This window comes from Pecten maximus, chromosome 14, assembly GCF_902652985.1.
Source record: "Pecten maximus chromosome 14, xPecMax1.1, whole genome shotgun sequence".
NCBI classification, from domain to species: domain Eukaryota; kingdom Metazoa; phylum Mollusca; class Bivalvia; order Pectinida; family Pectinidae; genus Pecten; species Pecten maximus.
The window spans coordinates 2,968,139-2,984,197 of NC_047028.1; the positions used below are offsets into that span (position 1 = coordinate 2,968,139).

Below are 16,059 nucleotides of genomic sequence, written 5' to 3' on the forward strand. Positions count from 1 at the left end.
CTTTGGAAGCTGGCTAAGCGAAAATTTCCACACGCGAAAATATCCACTTTTACAGTATTGTTTTCACTGACCAGGTCTGGTACTTGTTTTTGCTGACAGTACTGCTAATTTCGAGGCAAGGTTTTAAAAAGAATATTTTCTTTTGTATGATAACTATGATTTGAATATAGAAAAGATAATTATGAGCATCCGTATCTTAGCAATACAGATTAGTTGTAATTTTACTTATGCATTTATCTGAATCAAAGCATCTAACAATGATATTGATATTTCACTACACTCCGTGATATATTAAATTGATGGGTGCAGAACATTCAACATCCATAGAAACATCAACAGGTAAGTTATTTCTTTCAAATATATTTGTATGTATAATTTAGGAGTTGTCGCCAGAAGGCAAATCTAACAACACAGATGACTACTACTATGATTATGAATATAACTACAACTATGACAACGAGGAATACCTGAACGAAATCGAGGAATACTTCGAAAATCCAGATCCACTACAAGAAGAGTATCTGTTATTACAAAATCCAGATGTTCCAAAAGACAAATGGACACAGCGGATTGACAAATTCAAGACGGAGTACAGGAAAATATCAAAGTAAGTGTTGGCGCCAGTCATGACAACTCCATGTTATTATACAGAAAAGTATTTAACATGATGGCGCTTATATAGTGTTTAACATCCTTCGCCTACTCACGAGATCAATGTAGTTAAAAGTCTCGTATTCTGATAACTCGAGACTATTTATAACTAAGTGAGAACTTATTTTGGACAGTAAAAAATATACATTATTGTATATACCGGTTATGTCATAGTTTTTTTTATGAACTTTCTTACTTAAAAATTAACGTTTCCAGTTATTCGATATTCAATTATGGCCTTCAGGTGAGGTCTATACCTGATTTACGAACCTGGTCTGAACAATATCCACCGAGACCGAAGGTAGTCGATATTCAATTCTCTCTCGTCAGTTTTTATTTTATCGCTTTTTGTTATTTAGAAATAATAGTCGATACGCCAAATAGATCTGTTGCCATCACTCTCTTTTGAGATTGTAGTTTCACCAGGATCTGACCTAGATTTATATGGCGGGTGTCGTCGATCTGACCTAGATTTATATGGCGGGTGTCGTCGATTTGACCTAGATTTATTTAAGCAATAAACTGCCTAGATGCGGCAGACCTACTGGTATAACTGCCACATGTGTCACAGACAAACTGAATGGTGCGCGCTACGCTTATATTTACGTTCTATTAATGAATCGCAAAAATAAAAAAATATGAAAAAAATCTTCCAAAATTCAAATTTCCCGCTTTCTACCGTCAGGGCAACTTCAGTTATACTCTCATAGATGAAGCTGCTTTTGGTAGGGATTTACTAGTAATATATAAGGGCATTGCCACACCAAATGTAAATATATGGCGGGTGTCGTCGATTTGACCTAGATTGATATGGCAGGTGTCGTCGATTTGACCTAGATTTATATGGCGGGTGTCGTCGATTTGACCTAGATTTGTATGGCGGGTGTCGTCGATTTGACCTAGATATGTATGGCGGGTGTCGTCGATTTGACCTAGATTTGTATGGCGGGTGTCGTCGATTTGACCTAGATATGTATGGCGGGTGTCGTCGATTTGACCTAGATTTATATGGCGGGTGTCGTCGATTTGACCTAGATTTTTATGGCGGGTGTCGTCGATTTGACCTAGATTTTTATGGCGGGTGTCGTCGATGAAGCAGAGGATGCTTACCATACCGGATCACATTTAATTGTCTTAATTTCATTACATTTCTTTCATAAGCCTACATGCACATTGCCCTTGTTATGACAGATGTTTAGCTTGCATTATTGTTTCATTATGATGCCTGTATTATCTATTGCTTTTGTCACTTGACGCCTCCGTGAAGAGTCGTTAATCAACCATCTGAGCTAACAATGTAGGATGCAAACGTTGTACGTGTAGCTTTTTCCAGGATATTTATTTCAAAACCTATTAATTTATCAGTTATCAGAAACAAGAGTTTGGTCATCAGCTAAGCGACATGCTCGTATCTTGTACCTTCAACAAACGGCGATGTAACTCAAGGTAATGTCTAACATTTTATTATCAAGATAATATTTAAAAAGGTAGTTTAACATACGACAAATATTCCATGATCATTATCTCAATATGATTGCAAAATAATATTATCCATGCTTAACGAGTCTTAATATTAGCAAGAAATGTCAATTTTTGATTAATATACAAATTCAATCCAGAAATCATTTTGTTACTACGCAATTTTATATATCTTTGGTAGGGTTGTTTCATTAACATATTTATCTTCCAGTTACTTCACACACACTCTCAGTTTAGATTACGGCAACTGTTTCACCCTCTCCTCAGACAAGTTATTAGCACGTAAAGCCGGCCATTTGTACGGTAAGTTATTGCAAAAAACGACTTCATGTTAAAGCCGGCCATTGCATGCTACAATAACGATACCACGTATATTTGGTATAAAACTATATTGAATATATTAGTATGTTGTTATCCATTTATATGCGTAAGTTCCCTCATACTTGGAAAAAATTAGTTCAATTGAATGTCATAAAAGTATCCCCCTGTAGTATGTATATCCCCTTGATTTGTTAATGGTCCTATACCATTGCCTTAACGCAATAGGTCTACACTTGATACTAAACCTGGAGGTGTCGGAGTACATCACGTCTCTGTCTGCTGCATACGGCATAAAGCTGGTGGTCCACCAAGCTAAGACCGCGCCCTATCCGTCTGTTAACGGATTGACTCTCAGCTCTCGACAGGAAACAACAATGTCGCTAAGAACGGTAATCTTTCTTTGATATTGGTTAATAAATGGAGTGTTCTTAAAAGGAGAGTAAATTTATGGCATTTTGTTCTCGTAAGATTCAATAATGACAATGAATTATGTATGACGTAATAACACAACATGTTTTCATAATTAGTCAGCACAATACAATGTTTGTAAAAATCAGAATATTCTCAGTGACTCAACACAATACACAATATATCAACAATATAGATGACAGTGAGTCTATATATTAAAAGTGAGTCTGTTTTTATATTTTTTTCAGATCGAGGTCAATCGCCTCGGAGGAAACTATGGAAATTGTATGGATTCATTAATTCGGGGCAACGGTCAGCTGTACACACAAGCGGTATGTAGTCAGTATGTTCAAATCCTTATCTGATTAAAATGCATATCTTTATACACTACGGAGATATGAAGACACTATGGTTTTTTTTTCTCTCCCAGAATGCCTCATTCAAGATGGCTGCAAATTGGGTAGCCATCTTGAAATGAGGCATTCTGGGAGAGAAAAAAACCCCATAGATGTCATCAATTCTCTCCCCTGTATCTTGGTTTTCAAAAACAGAAGTGACATACCTTTCTTTGTATTTTCTTGAGATTTTATCTTTTTAGGTTCTTTTAGACATCTTCTTCTTTCAATATCTGTTGTTGATGATTCATGGCTAGCCGGGTTGGTTTTCGTGACGTTATGGACTTTCGGCATGCTAGTATAGTATGTAAATGGCTAGCCGGGTTGGTTTTCACGACGTTATTGACTTTCGGCATGCTAGTATAGTATGTAAAAGGCTAGCCGGGTTGGTTTTCATGACGTTATTGACTTTCGGTATGTTAGTATAGCATGTAAATGGCTAGCCGGGTTGGTTTCCATGACGTTATTGACTTTCGGCATGCTAGTATAGCATGTAAATGGCTAGCCGGGTTGGATTTCACGACGTTATTGACTTTCGGCATGCTAGTATAGCATGTAAATGGCTAGCCGGGTTGGATTTCACGACGTTATTGACTTTCGGCATGCTAGTATAGCATGTAGATGGCTAGCCGGGTTGGTTTTCACGACGTTATTGACTTTCGGCATGCTAGTATATAAGACTCTATCATATGTGGTCATGTAGGATAGGGATATTCCACCCGAGGGGTTACAAAATGTGGTAAAACCCGAGGCTCCGCCGAGGGTTTTACCACATTTTGTGACCCAGAGGGTGAAATATCCCTATCCTACATGAACCACATATGATTGAGTATTTTTTTCTCATTCCCCAACCTAAAATATGCAAAAATAGGCACTATCTGTCGATAGCTTTCTCAGATAGACGCCATTTTTTCTCAATCCAAACTTTTTTCTACTGCATATAATAAAAAAAGAACAGTGCCAATCGATTTACCATACCCCATATATGCAAACGTTGTTTGCTGTTCTAAAAACGAAGGAAACCATTCATTTCCACAGTCTAACGTTGTTTCAGCAGCCCTGTCATTGCAAGCGAAGCCAAATCACTTGATGTCGGCCAAGCTAGTGTGTCCTTTCGCGTGAAAATATAGTTCCATGTTTTATTAATAAAAAACAATAAAAGTACGTGTTTTTTTTACATAATTTATATCATAAATAAAAAAAAATATTATCTGATTACATATCTTAATTCAATGTATTGTTGAAATGTTTAAATCATGGAGAGATTTACAGTACCGGCGACCTACTTTTGTATCATTGCGCGCGCGTGGCTATCCTACACCGGAAGCGAGGTAATACACACACAGCAAGCATGGGTGTATTTACCTGGACAGACCAGTATGATACCGGTAGGGATGAGAGAATAGTATGCAGATGGCTAGCCGGGTTGGTTTTCACGACGTTATTGACTTTCGGCATGCTAGTATAGTATGAAGATGGCTAGCCGGGTTGGTTTTCACGACGTTATTGACTTTCGGTATTCTAGTATAGTATGTAAATGGCTAGCCGGGTTGGTTTTCACGACGTTATTGGCTTTCGGTATGTTAGTATAGTATGTAGATGGCTAGCCGGGTTGGTTTTCACGACGTTATTGACTTTCGGCATGCTAGTATAGTATGAAGATGGCTAGCCGGGTTGGTTTTCACGACGTTATTGACTTTCGGTATTCTAGTATAGTATGTAAATGGCTAGCCGGGTTGGTTTTCACGACGTTATTGGCTTTCGGTATGCTAGTATAGTATGTAGATGGCTAGCCGGGTTGGTTTTCACGACGTTATTGACTTTCGGCATGCTAGTATAGTATGTAGATGGCTAGCCGGTTTGGTTTTCACGACGTTATTGACTTTCGGCATGCCAGTATAGTATGTAAATGGCTAGCCGGGTTGGTTTTCATGACGTTATTGGCTTTCGGTATGCTAGTATAGTATGTAGATGGCTAGCCGGGTTGGTTTTCACGACGTTATTGACTTTCGGCATGCTAGTATAGTATGTAGATGGCTAGTCGGGTTGGTTTTCACGACGTTATTGACTTTCGGCATGCTAGTGTAGTATGTAGATGGCTAGCCGGGTTGGTTTTCACGACGTTATTGGCTTTCGGCATGCTAGTATAGTATGTAGATGGCTAGTCGGGTTGGTTTTCACGACGTTATTGACTTTCGGCATGCTAGTGTAGTATGTAGATGGCTAGCCGGGTTGGTTTTTATGACGTTATTTGTCAGTTTTGTCATGATTTTGTCATTATTTTGTCATGTTTTGTCATGATTTTGTCATGTTTTGTCATGTTTTGTCATGATTTTAACATTTTTGTCATGATTTTGTCATGTTTTGTCAGGTTTTGTCATTATTTTGTCATTTTCGTCATATTTTGTCATTATTTGTCATGATATTGTCATGTTTTGTCATGTTTTGTCATTATTTTGTCATGTTTTGTCATGTTTTGTCATGATTTTGTCATGTTTTTTGTCATGTTTTGTCATGATTTTGTCATGTTTTTGTCCTCATTTTGTCCTAATTTTGTCCTCTTTTTGTCCTCATTTTGTCCTAATTTTGTCCTTTTGTCCTCATTTTTTCCTCATTTTTTCCTAATTTTGTCCTCATTTTGTCCTTTTTTTCCTCATTTTTTCCTAATTTTGTCCTCATTTTGTCCTTTTTGTCCTCATTTTGTCCTTTTTATCCTAATTTTGTCCTCATTTTGTCCTTTTTGTCCTTTTTGTCCTTATTTTGTCCTTATTTTGTCCTCATTTTGTCCTCATTTTGTCATTTTTGTCATGTTTTGTCCTCATTTTGTCATTTTTGTCATGTTTTGTCATGATTTTTCATTTTTGTCATGATTTTGTCCTCATTTTGTCATTTTTGTCATGTTTTGTCCTCATTTTGGTTTTCATGACGTTATTGGCTTTCGGTATGCTAGTATAGTATGTAAATGGCTAGCCGGGTTGGTTTTCACGACGTTATTGGCTTTCGGTATGCTAGTATAGTATGTAGATGGCTAGCCGGGTTGGTTTTCACGACGTTATTGACTTTCGGCATGCTAGTATAGTATGTAGATGGCTAGCAGGGTTGATTTTCACGACGTTATTGACTTTCGGCATGCCAGTATAGTATGTAGATGGCTAGCCGGGTTGGTTTTCATGACGTTATTTGTCAGTTTTGTCATGATTTTATCATTATTTTGTCATGTTTTGTCATGTTTTGTCATGATTTTGTCATGTTTTGTCATGATTTTAACATTTCTGTCATGATTTTGTCATGTTTTGTCAGGTTTTGTCATTATTTTGTCATTTTCGTCATATTTCGTCATTATTTGTCATGATATTGTCATGTTTTGTCATGTTTTGTCATTATTTTGTCATGTTTTGTCATGTTTTGTCATGATTTTGACATGTTTTGTCATGATTTTGTCATGTTTTGTCATTATTTTGTCATGATTTTGTCATTTTTGTCATTATTTTGTCATTATTTGTCATGATTTTGTCATGTTTTGTCATTATTTTGTCATGATTTTGTCATTTTTGTCATTATTTTGTCATTATTTGTCATGATTTTGTCATTTTGTCATTATTTTGTCATTATTTGTCATGATTTTGTCATTTTTGTCATGATTTTGTCATGATTTTGTCCAAATTTTTGTCCTTTTTGTCTTCATTTGGTCCTCATTTTGTCCTCATTTTGTCATTTTTGTCCTGATTTTGTTATTTTTGTCCTCATTTTGTCCTTTTTGTCCTTATTTTGTCCTCATTTTGTCCTCTTTTTGTCCTCATTTTGTCCTTTTTGTCCTCATTTTGTCCTCATTTTGTCCTTATTTTGTCCTCATTTTGTCCTTTTTTTCCTCATTTTGTCCTCATTTTGTCCTTTTTGTCCTCTTTTTGTCCTCATTTTGTCCTTTTTATCCTAATTTTGTCCTAATTTTGTCCTTTTTGTCCTTATTTTGTCCTTATTTTGTCCTCATTTTGTCCTAATTTTGTCCTCATTTTGTCATTTTTGTCATGTTTTGTCATGATTTTTCATTTTTGTCATGATTTTGTCCTCATTTTGTCATTTTTGTCATGTTTTGTCCTCATTTTGGTTTTCATGACGTTATTGGCTTTCGGTATGCTAGTATAGTATGTAAATGGCTAGCCGGGTTGGTTTTCACGACGTTATTGGCTTTCGGTATGCTAGTATAGTATGTAGATGGCTAGCCGGGTTGGTTTTCACGACGTTATTGACTTTCGGCATGCTAGTATAGTATGTAGATGGCTAGCAGGGTTGGTTTTCACGACGTTATTGACTTTCGGCATGCCAGTATAGTATGTAGATGGCTAGCCGGGTTGGTTTTCATGACGTTATTTGTCAGTTTTTTAATGATTTTGTCATTATTTTGTCATGTTTTGTCATGTTTTGTCATGATTTTGTCATGTTTTGTCATGATTATAACATTTTTGTCATGATTTTGTCATGTTTTGTTAGGTTTTGTCATTATTTTGTCATTTTCGTCATATTTCGTCATTATTTGTCATGATATTGTCATGTTTTGTCATGTTTTGTCATTATTTTGTCATGTTTTGTCATGTTTTGTCATGATTTTGTCATGTTTTGTCATGTTTTGTCATGATTTTGTCATGTTTTGTCATGATTTTGTCATGTTTTGTCATGATTTTGTCATGTTTTGTCATTATTTTGTCATTATTTTGTCATTTTTGTCATGATTTTGTCCTCATTTTGTCATTTTTGTCCTGATTTTGTCCTCATTTTGTCATTTTTGTCATGTTTTGTCATGATTTTTCATTTTTGTCATGATTTTGTCCTGATTTTGTCATTTTTTTCATGATTTTGTCATGATTTGTCATGGTTTTGTCATGTTTTGTCATGATTTTGTCATGTTCTGTAATGATTTTGTCATGTTTTGTCATGATTTTGTTATTTTTGTCATGATTTTGTCATTTTTGTCATGATTTTGTCATTATTTGTCATGGTTTTGTTATTTTTGTCATGCCTTGTCATGCTAATTTAGCATGCTAACGTGCTGTTTTAACGTGTTGATTCGGTGTTTTAGCATGCTAACGTGTTATTTTAACGTGTTGATTTGGTGTTTTAGCATGCTAACGTGTTGTTTTAACGTGTTGATTTGGTGTTTTAGCATGCTAACGTGTTGATTTGGTGTTTTAACATGCTAACGTGTTGTTTTAACGTGTTGATTTGGTGTTTAAGCATGCTAACGTGTTGTTTTAACGTGTTGATTTGGTGTTTTAGCATGCTAACGTGTTGTTTTAACGTGTTGATTTGGTGTTTTAGCATGCTAACGTGTTGTTTTAACGTGTTGATTTGGTGTTTTAGCATGCTAACTTGTTGTTTTAACGTGTTGATTTGGTGTTTTAGCATGCTAACGTGTTGTTTTAACGTGTTGATTTGGTGTTTTAGCATGCTAACTTGTTGTTTTAACGTGTTGATTTGGTGTTTTAGCATGCTAACGTGTTGTTTTAACGTGTTGATTTGGTGTTTTAGCATGCTAACGTGTTGTTTTAACGTGTTTATTTGGTGTTTTAGCATGCTAACGTGTTCTTTTAACGTGTTGATTTGGTGTTTTAGCATGCTAACATGCTGTTTTAACATGTTAGTTTGACACTTTTTAGCTTTTATGTGTAAAAAGTTTGAAAATAGGCAAAAAAATGACTAAATTATGCAAAAAAATGAACAAAAAAATAGTAAGAATATATAGTGAAACTTGCAAATTTTGTGTTGAAAAAAGATTAAGGAAGAAAAATTCAAAACTTTGTTAAGAATTCTGCAAAAAATGGTTAAGAATTCTACAAAAATGACTAAAACATGCAAAAAAATGAACAAAAAAATAGTAAGAATATATAGTGAAACTTGCAAATTTTGTGTTGAAAAAAGATTAAGCAAGAAAAATTCAAAACTCTGTTAAGAATTCTGCAAAAATGACTTAAACATGCAAAAAAATGAACAAAAAAATAGTAAGAATATATAGTGAAATTTGCAAATTTTGTGTTGAAAAAAACTAAACAAGAAAAATGCAAAATTTGATTAAAAATTCTGCAAAAACTGGTTAAGAAATCTGCAAAAACTGGTTAAGAAATCTGCAAAAAATGACTAAAATATGCAAAAAAATGAACAAAAAAATAGTAAGAATATATAGTGAAACTTGCAAATTTTGTGTTAAAAAAATAAACCAAAAAAATGCAAAATTTGATTAAAAATTCTGCAAAAAATGGTTAAGAAATCTGCAAAAAAAAGGGTTAAGAATTCTGCAAAAAATGACTGAAATATGCAAAAACAAAAAAGTATAAACAGAATTTTTTAAATTTCATCACTACCTCTTCACCATTAGTTTGTCTATATATAAATCTAAAACACCTGTATATCCTTTTCTTACTATACCATAGGTATCAATTTATCCCCAATACATACATTCTATTTACAGGTTTTCTGGGATTTGGATTAACTTTACCTCCTCTGTCATACTCACATGCCTAAATATCATTATTGACTTTTTTCTTCTTTTTGTAGGTGGCATCTGAACATGAATCTGATGAATTATCACAATACTCTCCTAGAATGCCAATCTTATCACCAGCATCACCCACCATGCCAACTTCACCACCATCCAGACCATCAAACCAAGCACTGATGAACTCCCCTAGAATGCCAGTCTGATCACCAGTGTCACCTATAATGCCAATATTATCACCAATATCACCTATCATGCAATATTATCACCTGCCAGACCAGCAAACCCTTCATTGATGAACTCACCTAGAATGCCAGTCTTATCACCAGTATTACTTAACATGCCAATATCATCACCAATTAGGCTAACTTCAAACACTTCACAAATTGCTGGAACATCTAACACTTTTGGAGAAGATGGTGATGATGATAATGATGATGAGAATGTGAGTAAATTTTTGAACTCTATATTGTCCTTTTTAGTTCATTTTCAGAAAAGTATATATGATGAACTTGTTAGTATTGTTCATTTTCAGAAAAATATATAATGAACTTGTCATATAATGTAAAAAAAAATGTTAAAACATTTTTCCCCCCCCTTTTTCCACAATCCTCCCTCTGGAATCTAGAACAGCAATCATATATTTGTTTTTTATTTATCAATTATGTTTTTATATAGATACATCAACAATGATTTTTTTCATTAGGATTTAGATAGACTGATCTCAGTAAGTATTTCATGAATGTGTCAAATTTTGTTTTTAGGATCTTAATGATCTCAAATTTTTGTTTTTAGGATCTTGATGATCTCATAGCAGTAATTATTCAAAATGTAGCAAACTTTTTTAATGAAATATACAAACAAATGCTTAAAAATAATGCATGTCCTTTTTAAAAAAATGTTTTAACATTTTTTTCACATTATATGACAAGTTCATTATATATTTTTCTGAAAATGAACAATACTAACAAGTTCATCATATATACTTTTCTGAAAATGAACTAAAAAGGACAATATAGAGTTCAAAAATTTACTCACATTCTCATCATCATTATCATCATCACCATCTTCTCCAAAAGTGTTAGATGTTCCAGCAATTTGTGAAGTGTTTGAAGTTAGCCTAATTGGTGATGATATTGGCATGTTAAGTAATACTGGTGATAAGACTGGCATTCTAGGTGAGTTCATCAATGAAGGGTTTGCTGGTCTGGCAGGTGATAATATTGCATGATAGGTGATATTGGTGATAATATTGGCATTATAGGTGACACTGGTGATCAGACTGGCATTCTAGGGGAGTTCATCAGTGCTTGGTTTGATGGTCTGGATGGTGGTGAAGTTGGCATGGTGGGTGATGCTGGTGATAAGATTGGCATTCTAGGAGAGTATTGTGATAATTCATCAGATTCATGTTCAGATGCCACCTACAAAAAGAAGAAAAAAGTCAATAATGATATTTAGGCATGTGAGTATGACAGAGGAGGTAAAGTTAATCCAAATCCCAGAAAACCTGTAAATAGAATGTATGTATTGGGGATAAATTGATACCTATGGTATAGTAAGAAAGGATATACGGGTGTTTTAGATTTATATATAGACAAACTAATGGTGAAGAGGTAGTGATGAAATTTAAAAAATTCTGTTTATACTTTTTTGTTTTTGCATATTTCAGTCATTTTTTGCAGAATTCTTAACCCTTTTTTTGCAGATTTCTTAACCATTTTTTGCAGAATTTTTAATCAAATTTTGCATTTTTTTGGTTTATTTTTTTAACACAAAATTTGCAAGTTTCACTATATATTCTTACTATTTTTTTGTTCATTTTTTTGCATATTTTAGTCATTTTTTGCAGATTTCTTAACCAGTTTTTGCAGATTTCTTAACCAGTTTTTGCAGAATTTTTAATCAAATTTTGCATTTTTCTTGTTTAGTTTTTTCAACACAAAATTTGCAAATTTCACTATATATTCTTACTATTTTTTTGTTCATTTTTTTGCATGTTTAAGTCATTTTTGCAGAATTCTTAACAGAGTTTTGAATTTTTCTTGCTTAATCTTTTTTCAACACAAAATTTGCAAGTTTCACTATATATTCTTACTATTTTTTTGTTCATTTTTTTGCATGTTTTAGTCATTTTTGTAGAATTCTTAACCATTTTTTGCAGAATTCTTAACAAAGTTTTGAATTTTTCTTCCTTAATCTTTTTTCAACACAAAATTTGCAAGTTTCACTATATATTCTTACTATTTTTTTGTTCATTTTTTTGCATAATTTAGTCATTTTTTTGCCTATTTTCAAACTTTTTACACATAAAAGCTAAAAAGTGTCAAACTAACATGTTAAAACAGCATGTTAGCATGCTAAAACACCAAATCAACACGTTAAAACAACACGTAAGCATGCTAAAACACCAAATCAACACGTTAAAACAACACGTTAGCATGCTAAAACACCAAATCAACACGTCAAAACAACACGTTAGCATGCTAAAACACCAAATCAACACGTTAAAACAACACGTTAGCATGCTAAAACACCAAATCAACACGCTAAAAAAACACGTTAGCATGCTAAAACACCAAATCAACACGTTAAAACAACACGTTAGCATGCTAAAACACCAAATCAACACGTTAAAACAACACGTTAGCATGCTAAAACACCAAATCACACGTTAGAGCATGCTAAAAACACCAATCACAACACGTTAAAAACAACACGTTAGCATGCTAAAAACACCAAATCAACACGTTAAAACAACACGTTTGCATACTAAAACACCAAAATCAACACGTTAAAAAAACACGTTAGCATGCTTAGAACACCAAATCACACGTTAAAAACAACACGCTTAGCATGCTAAAAACACCAAATCAACACGTTAAAAACAACGGACCGTTAGGCATGCTAAAACATAACCAAATCAACACGTTAAAACACACGTTAAGCATGCTAAAACACCAAATCAAACACGTTAGCCATGCTAAAACACCAAATCAACACGTTAAAACAACAGCGTTAAGCATGCTAAAACAACCAAGTCAACACGTTAAAAATAACACGTTTAGCATGCTAAAACACCGAATCAACAGCGTTAAAAACAGCACGTTAGTCATGCTAAAACACCAATCAACACGTTAGCATGCTAAAACACCAAATCAACACGTTAAAACGACACGTTAGCATGCTAAAACACCAAGTCAACACGTTAAAATAACACGTTAGCATGCTAAAACACCGAATCAACACGTTAAAACAGCACGTTAGCATGCTAAAACACCAAATCAACACGTTAGGTAGCAGTGTACAGTAAAAATGCCAAATTCTGAAAAATATGGCACATGCTTTAGATATGTAAACATTGCCAGTTAACCTTACATATAACCTCTAATAAAGTATATATATTTGAAATCTGTACAACATTTGCAATTTTAATAGAGCTCTGAAGGATAAGTAAACTGATATTTTCTGTGATTTTTAGAGCTGTGAATACCATGGTAACAGCTTAAAAAATTCTCAAAAATTGCAAAATATTATGATATTTGACCCAAAATGGCACAATTCTCTACACAATTTTTTTTCTGAAACCTATTTAAAGTTAAATATCTCTATCCCAAAGACAGAATTAATCTTGTTTGGACATATGTTGTAAATTAAGTTTTTCCGCTATCTTACCTTTTCTGTGGGCTTCCATTTTGCGCTGTAGGCGAAACTAAATTTCCTGTGTAAACACACGTTCGGAAAATCCGGATATTTAAAATCCGGAACCAATTTATTGATTTTTGTTTTAATAAATGTGAAGCCTGTATGTACTACTTCATACTGGATATACCAATTATAGTGTACATTTATTTTTTCATTTTTTATACATATCATAATACAGGAGTTATTTGCTTAACAAAAAAATTGCCCATGGCCAGGCTGTCTTACTGTGGTGTGCTACCTTATACATCACTTTTGTTAATTCTAATTTTACTAAAAACCCCATGAATGTCTAGAATATGTTCCGACGAACAAAATGACATATCGGGTTTCTGTGTATCTTTAATCATCACCGAGTATTGCTGATTTCCCTGAGAGGTGTATTTTGACAACTTTTTCTCCCAATCCAGTAATAAGGGGAGGTAATTTTAAAGATGAAAACTCCCATAATTCTGTATATCTCTTGAATAAAGTTGTGTTTTGAGTTGAATGTGGTACTTTGAGTCTCTGTGCATGTAATCAAGCAAAAAATACTATACAACTATCAAATTTTGCCTTGTAATATGACGTCATAGTTACCATGACGTCATCAGTAACTATGATGTCATCAGATGGTATCTATGACGTCATAAATACTCAATGGTGTCATAATAAATAACCAAATTCCTTTCCAAACCTCAGCTTAGCAACACATGCAATATTCTAACTGATAAATCATGACATGACATCCAAGATTTCAAAATGTCATGCCTATGACATCACAGTCATCTGTTTCCACCCCGGTAATTCAGATATGTACCAATGATCATATGAAAGTGTCCGCTGATCCCATTTTATGCGGAAAATGCTATTTTTTTCTGCTTTACCGAAGGAAGTGACAATAATTGACAATATTGTATCAACCGTACACTCCATCAATTGAAATTACATGCTTACCAATGTATAAATAAATTGAAAATAATGGTTTCACCAAATATTTCAAAAAATAACACTTACTGTAATAGTTTCCATGGATACGGGGTAATAAATCAGGTAAAACAAACCAGAATTCAGTCTATATGGTTTGTTAGATACCCAATAAGTTATTTTGGGTTTGTTATAAAACATAGAATATCTTTTCAATTTACACTGACTCATTAACATTATGCTTAATTAACCCACCCTTAAAATGGGTAAATATGCGAGTTACCTCCCTTGATTCCTCTAATATGACAAGCCAGATAATAAACAAGTTTTAAATTGTTTTTATGCATTTTTGAGCAATAATGAACTAAAATGAAGCTTAATCAAGCATAATTAAGCACAATTTCCAAAAAATAACATTTTTCAGCCCTTATAAGGTAGCAGTGTACAGTAAAAATGCCAAATTCTGAAAAATATGGCACATGCTTTAGATATGTAAACATTGCCAGTTAACCTTACATATAACCTCTAATAAAGTATATATATTTGAAATCTGTACAACATTTGCAATTTTAATAGAGCTCTGAAGGATAAGTAAACTGATATTTTCTGTGATTTTTAGAGCTGTGAATACCATGGTAACAGCTTAAAAAATTCTCAAAAATTGCAAAATATTATGATATTTGACCCAAAATGGCACAATTCTCTACACAATTTTTTTTCTGAAACCTATTTAAAGTTAAATATCTCTATCCCAAAGACAGAATTAATCTTGTTTGGACATATGTTGTAAATTAAGTTTTTCCGCTATCTTACCTTTTCTGTGGGCTTCCATTTTGCGCTGTAGGCGAAACTAAATTTCCTGTGTAAACACACGTTCGGAAAATCCGGATATTTAAAATCCGGAACCAATTTATTGATTTTTGTTTTAATAAATGTGAAGCCTGTATGTACTACTTCATACTGGATATACCAATTATAGTGTACATTTATTTTTTCATTTTTTATACATATCATAATACAGGAGTTATTTGCTTAACAAAAAAATTGCCCATGGCCAGGCTGTCTTACTGTGGTGTGCTACCTTAGCATGCTAAAACACCAAATCAACACGTTAAAACAACACGTTAGCATGCTAAAACACCAAATCAACACGTTAAAACAACACGTTTGCATACTAAAACACCAAATCAACATCCGTTAAAAAACATCGTTAGCATGCTTTTAAAACACCAAATCAAACACGTTTAAAACAACACTTAGCTGCTAAAACACCAACATCAACAGTTAAAACAACACGTTAGCATGTCTAAAACACCAACTCACCAAGTTATAGCATGCCTAAAACACCACATCAACCACGTTAAAACCAACACGTTAGCATGCTAAAACACCAGTAACACCGCTTAAAATAATCACGTAACACGTTAGCATGCTAAAACACCGAATCAACACGTTAAAAACAGCACGTTAGCATGCTAAAACACCAAATCAACACGTTAGCATGCTAAAACACCAAATCAACACGTTAAAATAACACGTAAGCATGCTAAAACACCAAATCAACACGTTAAAACAACACGTTTGCATACTAAAACACCAAATCAACACGTTAAAAAAACACGTTAGCATGCTAAAACACCAAATCAACACGTTAAAACAACACGTTAGCATGCTAAAACACCAAATCAACACGTTAAAACAACACGTTAG

General features: G+C 33.6%; 1 protein-coding gene across 1 annotated transcript in view; it reads left to right on the forward strand.

The window, feature by feature from the left end:
• The first annotated feature begins 3,126 nt into the window (after positions 1–3,126).
• Positions 3,127–16,059, forward strand: part of LOC117341670 (acid-sensing ion channel 4-A-like) — a 29,822-nt gene continuing 16,889 nt past the window's right edge. Inside the window, exon 1 of the mRNA XM_033903539.1 lies at positions 3,127–3,191. Within this exon, the coding sequence (XP_033759430.1) occupies positions 3,147–3,191 (45 nt within the window). The 5' untranslated portion in view covers positions 3,127–3,146. The remainder of the gene's footprint in view (positions 3,192–16,059) is intronic.